At 47.9% G+C, this 15495-nt stretch overlaps 1 protein-coding gene across 1 annotated transcript in view; it reads left to right on the top strand.

Annotated features, from left to right (window-relative positions):
- The window catches only part of LOC139048918 (arf-GAP with dual PH domain-containing protein 1-like), a 32613-nt gene extending 18404 nt beyond the window's left edge, over positions 1 to 14209 (top strand). The window contains exons 6-7 of the mRNA XM_070523877.1: positions 6267 to 6489; positions 13792 to 14209. Of these exons, the coding sequence (XP_070379978.1) occupies positions 6267 to 6489; positions 13792 to 13859 (291 nt within the window). The 3' untranslated portion in view covers positions 13860 to 14209. The remainder of the gene's footprint in view (positions 1 to 6266; positions 6490 to 13791) is intronic.
- Positions 14210 to 15495: the final 1286 nt, after the last annotated feature.

Raw genomic sequence — 15495 nt, 5'->3', positions numbered from 1 at the left:
GTGACGGGTAGTTCAATAATGCCTGAACCTTGTCATCACACGGTAGAAGGCGTCCGTTATCCAGTTTAAACCCCAGTAGCGTTACTCGGGTTGCTGCAATCTGGGTCTTGGTCGGGTTTAGCGTTATCCCCGCAGACCTCAGACGCTCCAACACGTCCCTGAGATGGCGTAAGTGCCCATCAAAGGTACGCGAGTATACCACAACATCGTCCAGGTAAGCAAGAGCGTGGTGCCACCTTGCGTCACCCAAGACACGGTCCATCAGGCGCTGGTAAGTCGCAGGCGCACCGACAAGTCCGAATGGCATACGGGTAAACTGGAAAAGTCCCCTGTGACAAGTGAAGGCAGTCTTCTCTCGGTCACAGGGATCTACCTCCACCTGAAAGTATCCTCTGCTTGCATCGAGCGTAGTGAAGTACTTTGCTCCGCCAACGTTGGATACTATCGAGGGAATGCTAGGAAGCGGATATGCGTCCTTGCGTGTCACCTCGTTCAGGCGGCGATAGTCAACACAAAGGCGGGGCGTCCCATCCTTTTTAGGAACCAACACCACAGGAAAACCCCATGGGCTGTCCGATCTTTCAACAACGCCTGTATCGAGCAGTTCGTCCAGAGCGCTGTCTAGTGCTTTCCTCTTAGCCAAACTCACCAGCCGAGGATTACACTTCCACGGAGAGGCGTCGCCTGTCTCAATTTTGTGCCTGTATAGCGTAGTGCAACCAGGCCGCTCTGTGAATACGGCATCATATTCAGTCAGAAGCGCTGAGAGGCGAGCCTTTTCTTCCCCCGACAAACTGCTTGAGTCGTCCAGCAGCGGGTGGTATCGTTCGCCCCTCACTGCGGCACAGTCTGCCACCGCAGCGGGGGTTACGGGCTGTGCGGGAGGGGAGCATTTCCCCTCCGCGCCTCTTTTCTCAGCGCGGTTGGCCGGACGGCATTTCGACCCGGCCGCAACCGTTCTGAGGGACCTTTTCGGGCAATCGTTTGGTCGGTCTGCGCGCGAAGCATCATCGAACGAAGTTGTCTCTGACGCTTTTTGAAATGAAACGAAAGGTTTCAGGGTGCCACATGCTCGCTCCCTATATCCTCCGTTGCAGACGTCAATAACAATGCCCGTCTTGGCGAGGAAATCTCTACCAAGAATTATAGGAACCGACAGGCCGGGAAGGTGAGCTAGGCGCTGTCGCCTCACCCGCTTCTCCCACCGCACCACAAGCCTAGCAGCACAGCTCGCGTGTGCCGTGCCGCTGGCCAGTCGGAAGGTCACATTACTCTCTCTCAGTCGGATAGCGTTCCGACGGAGATGTTCACACACCTCGTCGCCAAATAGTGAAGCGCTTGCTCCTGTGTCTAACAGCGCAAAAAACCTGCGCCGGGCGACTGTAACCTCTATGAGCGGGACTGGCGTGTCGCTGGGCAATCCAAAACGACAAGCCAGCGGGGCAAGGAGTTCGTGTGTCTCACTTCGCACCGCTGTAACCGCCGCCGGCCATGCAGCATTGCTCACCGGCGGCCCCGCTCGTTTCCCGAAAGCGCGTGCTCTCGGTTCGCAGGCTGTCTGCAATCCCGGGCGTAGTGCCCCGGCTGGTTGCACCGATAACAGAGGAGAGCCGGCCTTTGACGGGCTTGGCGTCCAGTGCCTCGCGCCGTTTGACCGTTATTCCTCTGTATCGACTGCTCCCTTGCAGGCACGCTCTGCTCTCGCATCATCGAGCCGGCATATCGACCACGATTCTGCATACCTCGGCCATCGGCAGCGCATGCTGCACGCATGGCATAAGTGTACGGATCGAGAGCCCGGTCAGATAAGCCCCAACCGTTTCTCAGTTGTCCGTCACTGAAAGCAACAACACCATCTCCACCGGAACGAGTGCGAAAAGTGTCCCCGTTCCACGCGCATCGCGGCTCAAGTGCCCTCGACGCTGGGGGTGGAGGTCGGTATGAGCGCAAGGCGAGTATGTCCGCCTGTATGCGCTTTGCCTCCGAGGCCAGCTCATCCAAATCCCTGAACTTGCTGCCTCTTAGGTACGCTGCGAAGGTGGGATGAGCTTGTCGTGTGACTCTCTCCACCTTATCGCAGTTCGGAGCGTTAGGGTCAGCGGTACGATAAAGTTCGTCCATCGCCCTGACGTACTCGAGCAAGGATTCGTCCGGATGCTGAGTACGTAGCTCCAACTCGCGCCGCAGACGACGCTCGTAATCTGCGGGCAGGAATTCCTCGCGTAATCCCGCTCGGAACTCAGCCAGCGTGCTAGACCGGTAGCCAGTAAGCCGGAACCAGCGGGCAGCGTGATCAGTCAACGACACTGGTACGACGCGTTCCAGCATCTCGTCATCGGACAGCCCCGTTGCGCGCTGGTAAGTCAGCACGCGATCGAGGTATTCGTTGACGCTAACTGAATCATGATACCCGCTGTAGGTGGGTAAGTCCACCCTCACTCTCGGTCTAGCAGCGGCGGCAGATGTCAGCAGAGTGTTCTGCACGGCACCTGTCAACCTCTCAATCAAGCGCATCGCATCCTGCAACAGCGCATGTTGAGGCTCGCTCTGGCCAGTAATGCCTGGCACAGGAGCAGAACGCGTCGAGCAAGTATGCCGCAGTGGCTCCATGCTCTCCGCAAACACTGGCGAAGGGTTCGGCGTAATGTGCCTCACGCCTTCAAGGGTACATCCTGCCGGAGAGAGCGCCTCGTGTGTAGCGCTACCCTCTTCGAAGCTTATCAAATTCCCAGGGCTAATGTTCGCCGCAGGGCATGACTGAGCGGTAGCAGTTACCGCCGCTTCGAATTGTTGCCTGTTGGTAGCAACCTGCGACAGCGTATACAACGGCTGTAAATCAGCCCCGTATGCTGCCATGGTTCGTTCGTGTCGTGGCAATCACTTACACAAACAGACTCAACCTGTCACACCTCTGGCCCCACGTTGGGCGCCAAATATAGGGGTATTACTCAGGCTCGCGCGTGCGCACCTGACCCTTCTCTGGATCGCACAGCGCCGGCGGAGCGGCAGTCGCTCCCTAGCACTTTCGCAGCAGCCCTAGCAGTCAGAGCTGTGACCCCTAACCCGCGGTTCGCAGTGAGTTGCGACCACGGCGGGTTCAGGCCAGTGGGGACAGGGTGAGTCTCGACCTAAGGTGTTTATTCACCTTGGTGTACACTGATTCCAACAGACAACAACAGCCACAACACATACAAATACAGCACAAAACACAACCGCAGCGGCGGAGAATTCCGCACGTCTGGGGTGAAACAAACCGCACAATGTGGGAGCCACAAAAGAGGCTGATAAGAGTTCAGCTCACCCAAAGTGGTTCCACGCTCGGGCCCTGGGGCGGTGAGTCGCACACAAAGGCCGGGCGCAACAGGGGGGACGGCGTGCGGCGGTCTCAGCGGCGGATTTGAGATGCGGCCGTTCGCTAGCTCTTCCACCGTGAGACAAAGATGCGTCGGGGGAATAGCGCTTCTCCCGAGCGGCGGAGAGGGGTCTCCCCGGTTCCAAGAAGGGGAAAGGAGGGCACGGGGTGCCTTGGCTGCAGCATCGCGGCCAGGCGCGAAGAGCAGTGGGAGCGGCGAAGGTGCCCTCTCCCAGCTACCCTCCGCGAGCGAGCACGTGATTATCGCGTGATAACCGCGTGGCCGCTCCGGAGATATCGGGATGCGCGTGCGATCCCCACAGCCGTCACCACTCGTCGATTGGAGGGCGGGCGACTTGAACTGTGCTAGAGGTACGCGGACGCTCTAGAACACATTTTCTCTTAAAATAAGTCTCTCCTTGGCACGAAACAAGCGTTTCGAGGTTTCTAGGGCGACATTTCAACAGTCCATGTTGACTTAATATTAACCTTTAGTGACCCTTTAACCAGCTGTCTTATACGTATAGCCATCTGTACCACGTATAATGGTGAGCTTTGTGGCCTGATTTGTTTCCTACGAAGTTACGTTATCAAACGACAAATGTGACCTGAATATTCTCACTGCAACAAACAGTATACACCAAGTGCATTATTACTTTTATTAAAGTGAATAGTTCTCTCTGGCTGTCTCTCCAGTTTTCATGGTCGGAGGAGTCTGTTACCTCAGTAGCACAGATACTTTTCTTCTGCCAGCTCCAACCAGCCCTCTGAAGTGCACATGTTCTTGTGAGACAGCTCCACTGTGTCCAAAGGCTTAGATGCTGTGGTTGGCACCGACCTTGCATTGCATTCCTCCACTGCCTTTGTCTTCGGCTGAGACTAATTTGATTTTTCTGCTTAATCAGTCTCAGCCGAAGGTCCCAGCCAGCACCCATGCATTTCTATGGGCTCAAACTTTCATTATTTCAATTCCAAAATTGGTGTGCGACACTTAATTGCACTAATGCATGCACTAATGCATTAATGCACTAATGCATGCACCTGACCCCTATAGCAACCCCAATAGCAACCCGTTCAGTCCAGCATCCATTTCGGCAGAGCTTAGGGGACAGTAAATGTGTTGAACACCTGTCATAAATCTCCCATTGAAAATGGCTATTTTCAGCTTGCCCTAGGAAGATGTTCAAGCAATAGCTGTAGCTGACAATGTTCGATTACTGTATTTACCTAAATGTAACATGCGGCTTCTTTTTTTCCCAAAAACAATTGGACCTCAAACTGCATTCGCAGGGTTCTAGTGCTTTGCCGCATAACATGACTGTACTGCCGCAAAGCCGCTTTTCGGAAAACGACCGCCACTGTGCAATGCACATCAGACATTTGACAATTTTTCTTGCTAAGAAACAGGGTGCGCTTTTGATTTCTACTTTGTTTAGAAGCTTTAGTGGTATCTCGACATTTGTTTTCTACTCTTGACTCATAAAAAGCGAGCGTGGTTTTTATTTGGGGGTGCGTGAGAATCTGCCAAATGAATCAGCAGCGTGTTTTGATGTCTTTTCTGCTTGATTTTTATCTCGACCCACCTTATACTTCGGTCAGTTTTGTTGGTCTCATCATGGCCAAATTGACGGCAATGAACTGTGTTGAAATTCATTATATTGAGGCTTAAAGGGAAGCTGAAGAGTCTGTCAAATTCAATAAGACGCTCATATACGGATGCGGGAACCTTATAAACCATGTAGGTAAAATTTGGTTTTTTTTTTTTTCAATTAGGAGCGACGTAATCGTCGGTTGAAATTGCGCTGTAGCTCCGCCCCCGCTGAGTGAGCGAGCGGAGCGAAGACCGGAAACCGCGGTGTTGTTACGTCAACTCTGTTTCGTTCCTTCGCAGCGTCCGCGACCGTGCCTGACCGCGCTTGTTTCTGTGTGCGAGCCATCGTAATCTGCTTCGATCGACCCTGCATTCCTTTGTTGGTGCGTCTGCGTGTATGTAGAGTGGTAGTCAACGTGCCTGGTAGTCAACGTGCGTGGTAGTCAACGTGATTGGTAATCAACGTGAGTGGTAGTCAACGTGAGGCGTAGTCAACAGATGAAGGTCACTACACGTACTGCATGAACCGGGAAGCTTTTCAAGCGTTTAAACCGTCTTTGTAGATTGCCAACAGCTTTGGACAGCGCACAAATGCCGACGATCGCATCCCCGCTTACGTTCCACGAGGAGGCATGCAGGAACACAACACTACAGTTGTTTGACCGGAAACGAGCTCACTAGATCGGCGAAAGATTGGCGAGATCACTAGATCGCTTTGCAAAAAACATACTCACCAAAGAGCATTTCCAACACGAGGAGATCCCAAGACTTTGCTTTCGTTCGCGTCGAAAGCACTGCTCGCACCAGCATCGTTTGCTTCTTCGAGAGGCCGACTCTTCGCAATCGGCTCGTACATGTAGGGAGTAACGCCGAACTCCTCAGAAAAACGCAGTCTCTCTGAATTTTTCATTACCGTCTCAGAAAAACAGCACCAAACTACCTGGCACCGCGCTTCATGTGTAGCGGCAGCGGTCGGTTACTAGAGTTGGCGTCACGAGGCGCACCGACCAGTCACAGGCGGAAACGAGACGCGCGAGCTGGGCGTGTCCGCTGCTGCACTTTTCGTCAAAATAAAATATATTTGCGCTTTCTTTCGCTCAATTTCGATACGACATTCGAATTCGGAGGGTTGAAAACCATTATGTACAGATGCTCACTCATTTTTTTTCTGGAAAACCTTTCAGCTTCCCTACAACTGTTTGTCAGCAAGGCTTAAACTAAAGGGTTTCTTGCATTGCCTTTATTTTTATTTTGTTTTATTTTATTTTATATTTCTGTCTTGCCAGTCGCCTCAAATTGAAACCCACAATCTTGCTTCGTTAGGATGCCTACCCGAAAGGTGAGGTGTTCCTGGGCCACCGTAGTGAGGGATACTCCGTCCAGACCGGGGTGCCACACTCGTTCAAGGAGATGCCCTTTGCCTTCACGGTGAACACGCCGCAACGGAAGTTCGTCATGGGTGCCGAGAGCGACCGGGACCGCACCGAGTGGATCGCGGTGCTGCAGAAGGTGATGGAGCGCCCCCTGACACCGCAGGACACCAACAGTAAGGCTCGGCTCGCCCTTCGGCTGTGACTGACCAATCGCACTGGAGCACTACTAACCCCGGGCACGAAGCATGGAGGTGGCGGTGCATGCAGCGACTGGGGGACACGACTTGGTGACTTCTCACTGACCGCATGCAGTAGCATGTCTGTGTTTGTTCCAGCATGTCATGAAAGCTTGGTTCTTTAAAGCTGGAGATACATGGTATGACGTGGCGTCTGATGTGATCTGCTATGTGCCTGAAAGGTGGCTGTTCCAATTGTTGAAACTTGACAGAACTTGATCAGACTCAAAAGAGCGTAGGTTAGGGCATGTTGGTATTCCATAACTGAGGTTTTTTAGCGCACGAAAAGGAACGAGAGACAGAGGCAAGATGTGTCCAGGTCTGCGTCTTGCCTCTGTCTCTTATTTCTTTTCTTGCGCTAAAAAACCTCAGTTATTGATCAGACTCGCTGGAAACCAGTGGAACCTGTCAGAAATTTTTCTGATATGTTCGTACATTGTACTGCACGTGGAGTTGACCTGATAGAAGCAGTTGGAACATGTCTGAAACTCGGATGCATTTGTTGCTGCAACTGTCTGTGGGGAATCACACGAACAGTTGCCAGGTAATCGTACGTGGATTGCACGTAAGAGTCGTACCGTGTGTCTCCGCTTGATCGCCTGTCTTCATTTTGTTTGTGGTGGAATGCTTGGTTTCTTTAAGAGGAAGCTTTGGCTTAGGAGCTCGTATGCACAGTAGAACCTTGTTGATATGTTCCCATTACGTATGTTTTCCTGGTGCCAACATTCGCAATCGAGAACACAAAAAATGACCTAATAGAGTTAAGCTCATTACTTACCAGTTCATACGTTCCCGGAAAACAAAATTTTTCGGCATCAACTTTCAGTACCTTGCCAAACTGCGATCTTATGATACATTTTCCAGCCACTAGATCCCATATAAAGAAGAAAATGCATGAGGCGCATGTGATCGAGAACAGTATTTAGCTGCACTGCAATACTCGTTTGCCCGTCTCGTGTGAAAACGCTGGTGCGCACTCAGTTTCTAATTTCGGTACCAGCAAATCTTCTCCAGGATCGTAGCACACTGCATTCAGCTGTCATTTCCAATGCTATTGCGATAAGCATCTTCACCTATCTGTTTCACAGCGTGTGGTGCAGTCTGAGGCATAGCGCATGCTTTTAATAGGCGATAACCTAAACGCGTTTCCTGCTGCAGACTGCGATTGTATACGTTTTCCACCCACTAGATCCCATGTGAACAAGAAAAGGCGCAAGGCACGTGGGATCGAGAACAGTATATGGCCACCCGTCTCACATGAAAACAATCACATGCACAGTTTCTTATTTCGGTACCAGCAAATCTCCGACCGGGTCGTCGCACATCGCATTCACAGCTATTGCTGCCAAACCTATTGCGATAAGCATCTTCACCTATCTGTTTTACAGCGTGTGGTGCGTAGTTCCATTGGTAGCGTACTGCACACCTTTAGTAGGTGATAATCCAAACACGCCACCGTTCCTTTCTGTAGGTAGCACAATGTGGGCATCATGGTTCATTTTGGCAGAATTTAGCATCACCCAATTGCTCGATTTCTTCGGTTACCCTTCGCCCTCTTAACACACTGCACAATAGGAAAACAACAAAAAGTATCTTAGGCCACTGGAGCACCACCAGCTCGATGCACATCAGCTTCTCGTGCTACAACAATCTGCACGACGCTTTGCATTACGTAGATGTCATCAGTAGTTGAGTCTGTCAAATTTTTTAGTTACTTTAAATCATATGTCTTCCCGGCTACTGTGTTTTTCCTCGCGATTATTTCCAAAACGTATGAACAAAGTTCTGCTGTATATGAATAGGAATGGAAAAACTATTTTGCTCACTATCTGCTGCACACAACTTGATACAGTTTGTTGCATTTAAAAGAAGTTCAAATTTAGTGGCTGTGGGGTCTCCTACTTAGGCTGTCAATTTATTTTACAACAACGTTTTGAAAATTGCAAATTCTTAAAATAGCTGAAGCATGATGTTTCGAGCTCTGTAGCTCAGTAATAAGGAATAATATTACAATTTTGTTAGTTGCACTTACTAAGGCATCGAAGGGGGTCAAAATAGTTGTAATATGCACTGCTTTGAAATACAGTGAAACCTCGTTGATATGATCCTGTCGCCAAAGTTTTTGATCAAAAACTTGAAAAATGACCCAGTGCAGTTGCACTTCTTTACCTTTGACATGTACCTGAGAACACAATGTTTCATCACCAATGTACAGTGCATCACTAAACTGCGGTCATATGACACGTTTTCAGCCTGCTAGATTTCATGTAAACAAGAAAAGCGTGAGGTGTACGTGATAGAGAACAATAGCCGCCATTGTCGCAAGAAAACGCCGACACATGCTCAGTTTCTTATTCCGTTACCAGCAAATCTACCAGTGGGTATTCGCATGCCAAATTCACTGCTATTACCACCAACCCTATGGTGATAAGCATCTTCACCTATCTGTGTCACAGCGTACGTGGCATAGTGCCATTGGAAACATACTGCATGCTTTAAATAGACGATAACCCGAACGTGCCACCGTTCCTTGCTGCAGGTGGCACGAAGTGAGTGTCATGTTTCACTCTGGCAGTATTGTAGGCATCGTATCCCGGCGTCGCCCACCAACTCAATTTAATTTCGGGTTCCCATCGCCATCTTAAAACACCACATGTTAGGAAAATGACAGCATGCATCTCGAGCCACGCAGGCCCCATTAACTTGATCGACGCATGTCGACATCTCCTGCTGCAACGATCCGCACCAAGTGGGCAGGTTCCATCTTCCCGCTGAAATGCTCCGCTGGAAGAAGTTGCTGACCCAGGCCGAATTGGAGGAGCGCTAATCTAAGCTTGATGAAGCCACGAAAACAATGCGCATCTTGGGGCCGCTTGGGCCCCACCAACAGAATATGCGTTGGTGTCTTGCGCTGCAATAGTTTGAGCAGTGCTTCGCATTGTGAAGATGTCAACTACAGTTGAGCCTGCCAAATTTTTGGAGGGACTTCGGATCGTACATTTTCCTTCTTGGTACGTTCTTTCTCGTGTTCCCTCCCAGAATGTATTAACGAGGTTCTACTGTATACCAGTGCTTTGTGAGTGAGACTGTTGCGAAACCTTCGCAAGCATTGTAAGAATTTTTCAAAAAGCATAAACTTATATATTAGATACTCTAACAGTTCGCAGAGCTGCAATATGCGTCTTTGGTGCAAAGTTACGTATTTTTAAGCTTCATGCATAAGTTGTTGTTCTTTATCTTATAAATTTTCAGCAATTCTTGTTGAAATACTCAAGGCCCTAAAAGAAATTCTGCTACCTAAGCTCAGTAGAACTTAGCCATCTTTCTCAAATGCAACAAATATCAGTCAGATTGATTAAGCATTTGTCTCAGGAGAGCATCTTTGCATTTCATTAAACTGGGAAATTGGCATCGGGCTCCCAAGTTGAAGCTTCCTCTTTAAGAACCCCCCTCCTGTTGTTTGCCTGTGTAATCATGCTAACCATTCCTTCATGAACGACGTACTCTATGTGTGTTTGTCTAATCATGTTGTATTGTGAACCATCCCTCTCCTGCCGTTCAGATGTCCACCCCAACAGCTTGTCGCTGAACTAAACTCCTCTTATATGGCGAAGTTCCTTGTAAAGAATCGCATCTCAGTCCGTAGCCTGCACCACAGGGCAAAGTTTCATGTAAGGAATAAAGAGATCCGTTTTCACCAGCGCATCACTCAAGTACAACAGAATGGAACACACACAGCACTGTTATGTGGCACGTGGACGTGGGACACTTCGTTCAATTGCATTTTTTGTGCCTTTGCTTCAGTTGTCTTTTCCTGTTCTCACTGGTTTTTAAAGCGCATTCAAACTTTTTCTTGGGAAAATAATGTTTCACTTCAGCGTAGCAAATAATGTTTCAGTCCATGTTATTCATTTCTGAAGGAGAGAAGTAAAAAGGGTGTTTCCACTTCAAACGGCGTAAACGCCGACGCGTCCGGTGCCAAGCGCGAAAGTGATCGTATGTCGTATGCCCGAATGCACCCGATTGAGATTAGTCCCTTTGCACAATTCTATGTCCAGCGCCGAAACCGCACGCAATGCCATTTGGGTGGCATCAAAACCGGCGTTCTTGAAGCAGGGGATGTGTATTCCTGGACGATCACTCAATCATGGACCAATGCATGGCACTCCATGCTGCGACCGACATATCAAGCGCCATAAACAATTCCACATCAGTGGGACGTGGATTTCCTTGTGTTTGCTGCAGTTTTCTCACCGAGGCACACATTATACACTGCACTAGGCGTGTAAAAGCCGTCGTCACGTGCTGGCAGCAACATGTGTGCCGCTTCAAACGGCTGATCAACAAACAAGATGGTGGCCATGACGTATTTCTACCGCACGCGACCGCTTCCGGCACTTGGTTGTTTTTGTAAACAAAAATGGCGCCGCCCACGCAACTGTAATGTGATCGTGTTTTACACAATTTTAGTGTAAAGCAATCGCATTTGAGCGTAGTTTCGAGCCTGCTGGCCTTGCGTGAGTAGCTAATATGCTGAGCTACATTCTGGAAAATTTCGTTGATGCGAGTTATTAGTACAGAGACATTTCATTGTCGAGAGCTACGAAATGCATTGAATCCTGTGGGCATTCGCCGGGGATACAAAAATGTTTCATTGTCATGAGAATTTCATTGTTGCTGGATTTCTTCGATGTGGGTTTCGACTATGTGAACCTTCACCAACTAGCACAAGTTTCCTAGCTACTAAACCTGTCTCTTGTCGCACCCTTTGTTTCACCCATAGCGACTCCACAGGCTTAACTGCGGCATTGGTTTTTTTGCATGTTGAATGGTGTCCCAACCTGCTTGATTGTATGTGTGCCTTTTTATAATTTGGCCAACTGTGACTGATGTGATTCTGTGTTGTCTTCCTTCCCATGTGACTAACCAAACTGCCTGTTGGCATTTGAAATGTGTCTACGGCCCTCGCACTGCACAAAGCATGTGTCGTTCACAAAGTGACTTATGACATTTTTTTTTCTTTTTTCAAGTTAATAAATTTCATTTGTGTGCTCATTTTAACATATGTCCAGTGTGCTGTCATTAAATTTTCTTTTTATTATTTTCCCTTACATTCATAACCAATCTTTTTATGCCTGCCTAACATCCAAGCACTTGTGGCTACTGGTGTGTCAGTGAAAATGTGCTTGCATACACTTGTTTGTTCATTGATTGATTGAATGACTGACTGATTGATTGATCGATCGATTGATTGCTTGATAATTTGATTCTTGAGAATTTGAGAATGCTTGAGAATTTGATTTTATCATTTGATTCGTCATTCTGCACATGAAATTCCTCTGTATAGTGCGATCAACAGTTTCATGAACGACAGAAGCCTCAGTCTGCAAGCAGCTCTTCCAAAAAGTGACCTATCATCATTGGGGTTGGTTTCAGGCTTAGGCTCCCCATAATCAACCACAGTTGGTTACATCAGCTCCCCGCTTTCCTGTCGAAAATTTCTTGCCAAAAACCTAGGCGCCTGTACTTCAGGCGCGACATCACAAATTTCACAGTACAGTCGAACCCACTCACAACAATACCATGTATAACTACATAGCCATGTAACCGATACCGTATAACGCATGAAATTTGAAGGTGCAGCAGCTGTTATTTGTTACATCCGAGTACTACAGTCGAATGCACTTATAATGATCCCAGATATAACGATTTATTGGTTATAACGACCACATTTCACTGCATTTACGATTTTCCGACCATGCCCTATTGAAATTCCGTCCAGGTACAACAAATGTTTTCAACGGTGCCGTAGTGCTACAACGAACTCTTAAAAACCGGCCACAGTAAGAGGAGGGTGCTTGCAAAGTTCCGAAGCACGGAATCGCGACCAAACTGGGCACACGGCAGCTCCTTCCCCCCTCCCTCCTCCTCGTTCCAATCCAGTAGCGACAAAGATAATATCGCCAAGATGAGCGATTGCTGCACGCAGATTTCAGAAGCCGTGAGGAAAATCACTCACTTTCAACTCTTTCAGCCATGCAAGGGCAACCATGCTTTCAAGGTGTGTCTCCAGCATGCTTCAGAGCGAGGCAGAACGGCAGCTGTGGCCTCTGCGATAGCATGCACCGGTCCTCTCATGGAAGCCACGATGGCAGCACTTTAGTTTTTTTTCACATTTCTTCATGCGGCAATGCGTGCAATCTCGGGAGGTCACGATAGCAGCAGGCTCATTTAGAGTCAGCGGATGTTACGTCACTGTTATTGGGAGTTCGCAGCTCATCCACGCTTCATTTACATAGTTGCCGATAAATATTGCAGTGGCGTTCTACCTTTCAAACTTCATAATTTTTCTACTGAAGTGACATATAAAACACAACTTCGCCCTTCCCAGCGCCCATGCATCTGACGCTGCGGTTGTAATGACAAGACGTTTGTAAAATGTCAGCATGCCACAATAGTTTTCGTTTGCAGCGAACAAGAATGTTTCGCCATCATATTCAGAACCCACGCATTCCCCTGATAGCAAAACATATAACTAGCTCTCAAAGAAAAATGGGGGTGGCTGCACTCGTAGTTTCGAAATGGCAGGTAACCGGAACCAGCTGGGTGCCATTTTGAGGGAGCTACGACACCGCATTTCATTCTTGGGATGACGTTTTCAATGGAAACTTTCAGTTAGATGCAGTAAAGTGCCAGGAACAAAAAGTTAGATACCAAAAATATGATTTTCGAAGCCAAATGTTGTCAAATCGTAACTGCCACCGCCAGATTAAGTGTCGTTAATGTTTGCGTGTTTTGAAGGGTAGGATCACATATAACGAACTACTGATACAACAACCACTTTTCCCAGAACTGTTGAGCTTGTTATAAATGGGTTCGACTGTATTGTTAGAACTAGTAATGCTATAAGTGGTTTTGGACTACACTTCTTTCTGTCTAGTTGAAATGTTTGTTACCTCTGCTTATTCTTTGTGCAACCAGATTATAAGAATTGTCGGTTTATAATAATGGGGACTATCTTGGCATCTGACTATCTTTATAAGTGGGTTTGGCTGTATTTTCTTATATTCTGGTAATTCTAGCATTGAAAAAGAAAAGTGATTTCAAGTTATGTTAAGAAATGCGGGTTGTGTGTTTTTCCCTTTCCCTTCCGCACCGCAAGATATTTAGGAATTCTGAAGTGAACAGGTCGGCAAGTACGGCAAATGAAAACTACAGCTTGTTCGTTGTTGCTTACAGTGGCGGCCAAACTCGTGAGGAAGCGACCGTCTCTCTCCTCCTCTCTTCAAATTCTCAAGGTCAGGTGACCTGCCCTCGGTGTTCAGGAGTCCTCACCCTCAGAGTCAAGCCAAAGGTTGTCGCACCCCATCGCTGTCCCAACCACCGTGGTCGTCCTCGTCGTACCAAGCCATCGTCCAATGCGTATTCACAGCTCTGGCTGGAAAGAAAAAAAAAAAGGAGGCAGCCATTTAAATTCTCCGCGGACTTGTGGCGGCTGTCGCTCACTCGAGCTAGTCGATCAGCGCTTTTTCTCTTTTAATACTACTTCTTGCTAGTAATGCTAACTCCTCCACAGCGGGACTGCGTTGTTACTAGCTACGAGTTACTCTTTTCTTTTCCTTTTTTTCTTTACTTTAAATAAAAAGCAGCAAGGTGAGAGGCTAAGCATTCAGCAAACAGGCCCAAAGATTGAGCAGTCGTTGAGAATTGGTGAATGTCCAGGAAATGTTTTAGCATGCCCTCATCACCTGTATAGAGATCGACGTTTATTACCCTCACAGTTAACATTGATGACGAACTCAATATTGTGCTTGTTCACTTTAACTCAGTATGACCACAGCCTATACATATTGCACTTTCCTCTAGGAATATATATATATATATACATATATATCAAAGTTTTAATATAATCAAAGAGGTTACTTTGAATACTTTTATAACCTCGCATGCGTTTTCTTGTTTACTGATAGGAAAAACTGATCCACCCGACAGTAGCCCAGAGGTACATAGGAAACCCAACACATGTTTCTCAGAAAGAAAGCTCCACAATGGATGAAATTTTGTCCTGGTTTGGGGATTGAAGACAGGACCAAAGCCTTTCCAGGGCAGTTGGCCTGCCATCTGAGCTAGCCAGGGTGCTAGCATATCTCAAGAATGAGGCCTTCCTTCATGTTGCGGATTTTTATAGATTCACCACATTCAGTGTCCCTGTGCCTTTGAGCCGTCAGTTAACCCCCTTCCCCACCACTGCAGTGTATGGTCATCACCGGATTTGGTGCCAACCTAGCCGATCATGGATATGCACATGATGAGGAAACATACCTCACAGTGTGAACCCATGACGATTATATCTGTCAAGTTGCTTCTAGTTGCAATTTTTGACACTAGATTGTGCTGCTGGCATTTTGTGCAGTTTTTCTGTTTATTACGTACTGCTTGAACGCTTGCATTTGGAAACACGGCTGGCTGCCAGCCATATTTCTTACAAGTTTTGGGGCAATTTAGGAAAATTTTCATAACTTCCTGCATTACATAAAGGGATTTTAATTTGGCCTCAGCTCTGCAATCTGCTAGCCTCTTAGTTAGCTCAGATGGCAGAGTGATCGCCACGGAAAGGCGGTCCCGAGTTCGGTCCCCAGACTAAGACAGATTATCTTCAACTGTGAAGCTTTCCTGGTGAGAAACCCGTAGGCATTCCATTTGTAGCTTCAAGCTACTCTCTGAAGGATGACAGTGTCTTCCTTGTGTGAGGCCCTTTTCGCATTGTGGATTCCCGCAGAACCTATTTGCCAGATTGTTTACTGTGTGTCCAGCTTCGGAAAAATACTTTTTCGGGGTCATTTTTTTTTTCATTCTTCGTATGTTACTTTTAAATTTGCGTTTAGTATTTTCCCTTTGCAATCTGTCAGAGTGGACAGATGAATCAGCAGGCCTTTTTTTGAT

This window comes from Dermacentor albipictus, chromosome 8 (genome assembly GCF_038994185.2).
Source record: "Dermacentor albipictus isolate Rhodes 1998 colony chromosome 8, USDA_Dalb.pri_finalv2, whole genome shotgun sequence".
Lineage (NCBI taxonomy): Eukaryota > Metazoa > Arthropoda > Arachnida > Ixodida > Ixodidae > Dermacentor > Dermacentor albipictus.
The sequence above is the reverse complement of the archived record's forward strand: the minus strand, read 5'-3'. Positions and strand labels throughout refer to the sequence as shown.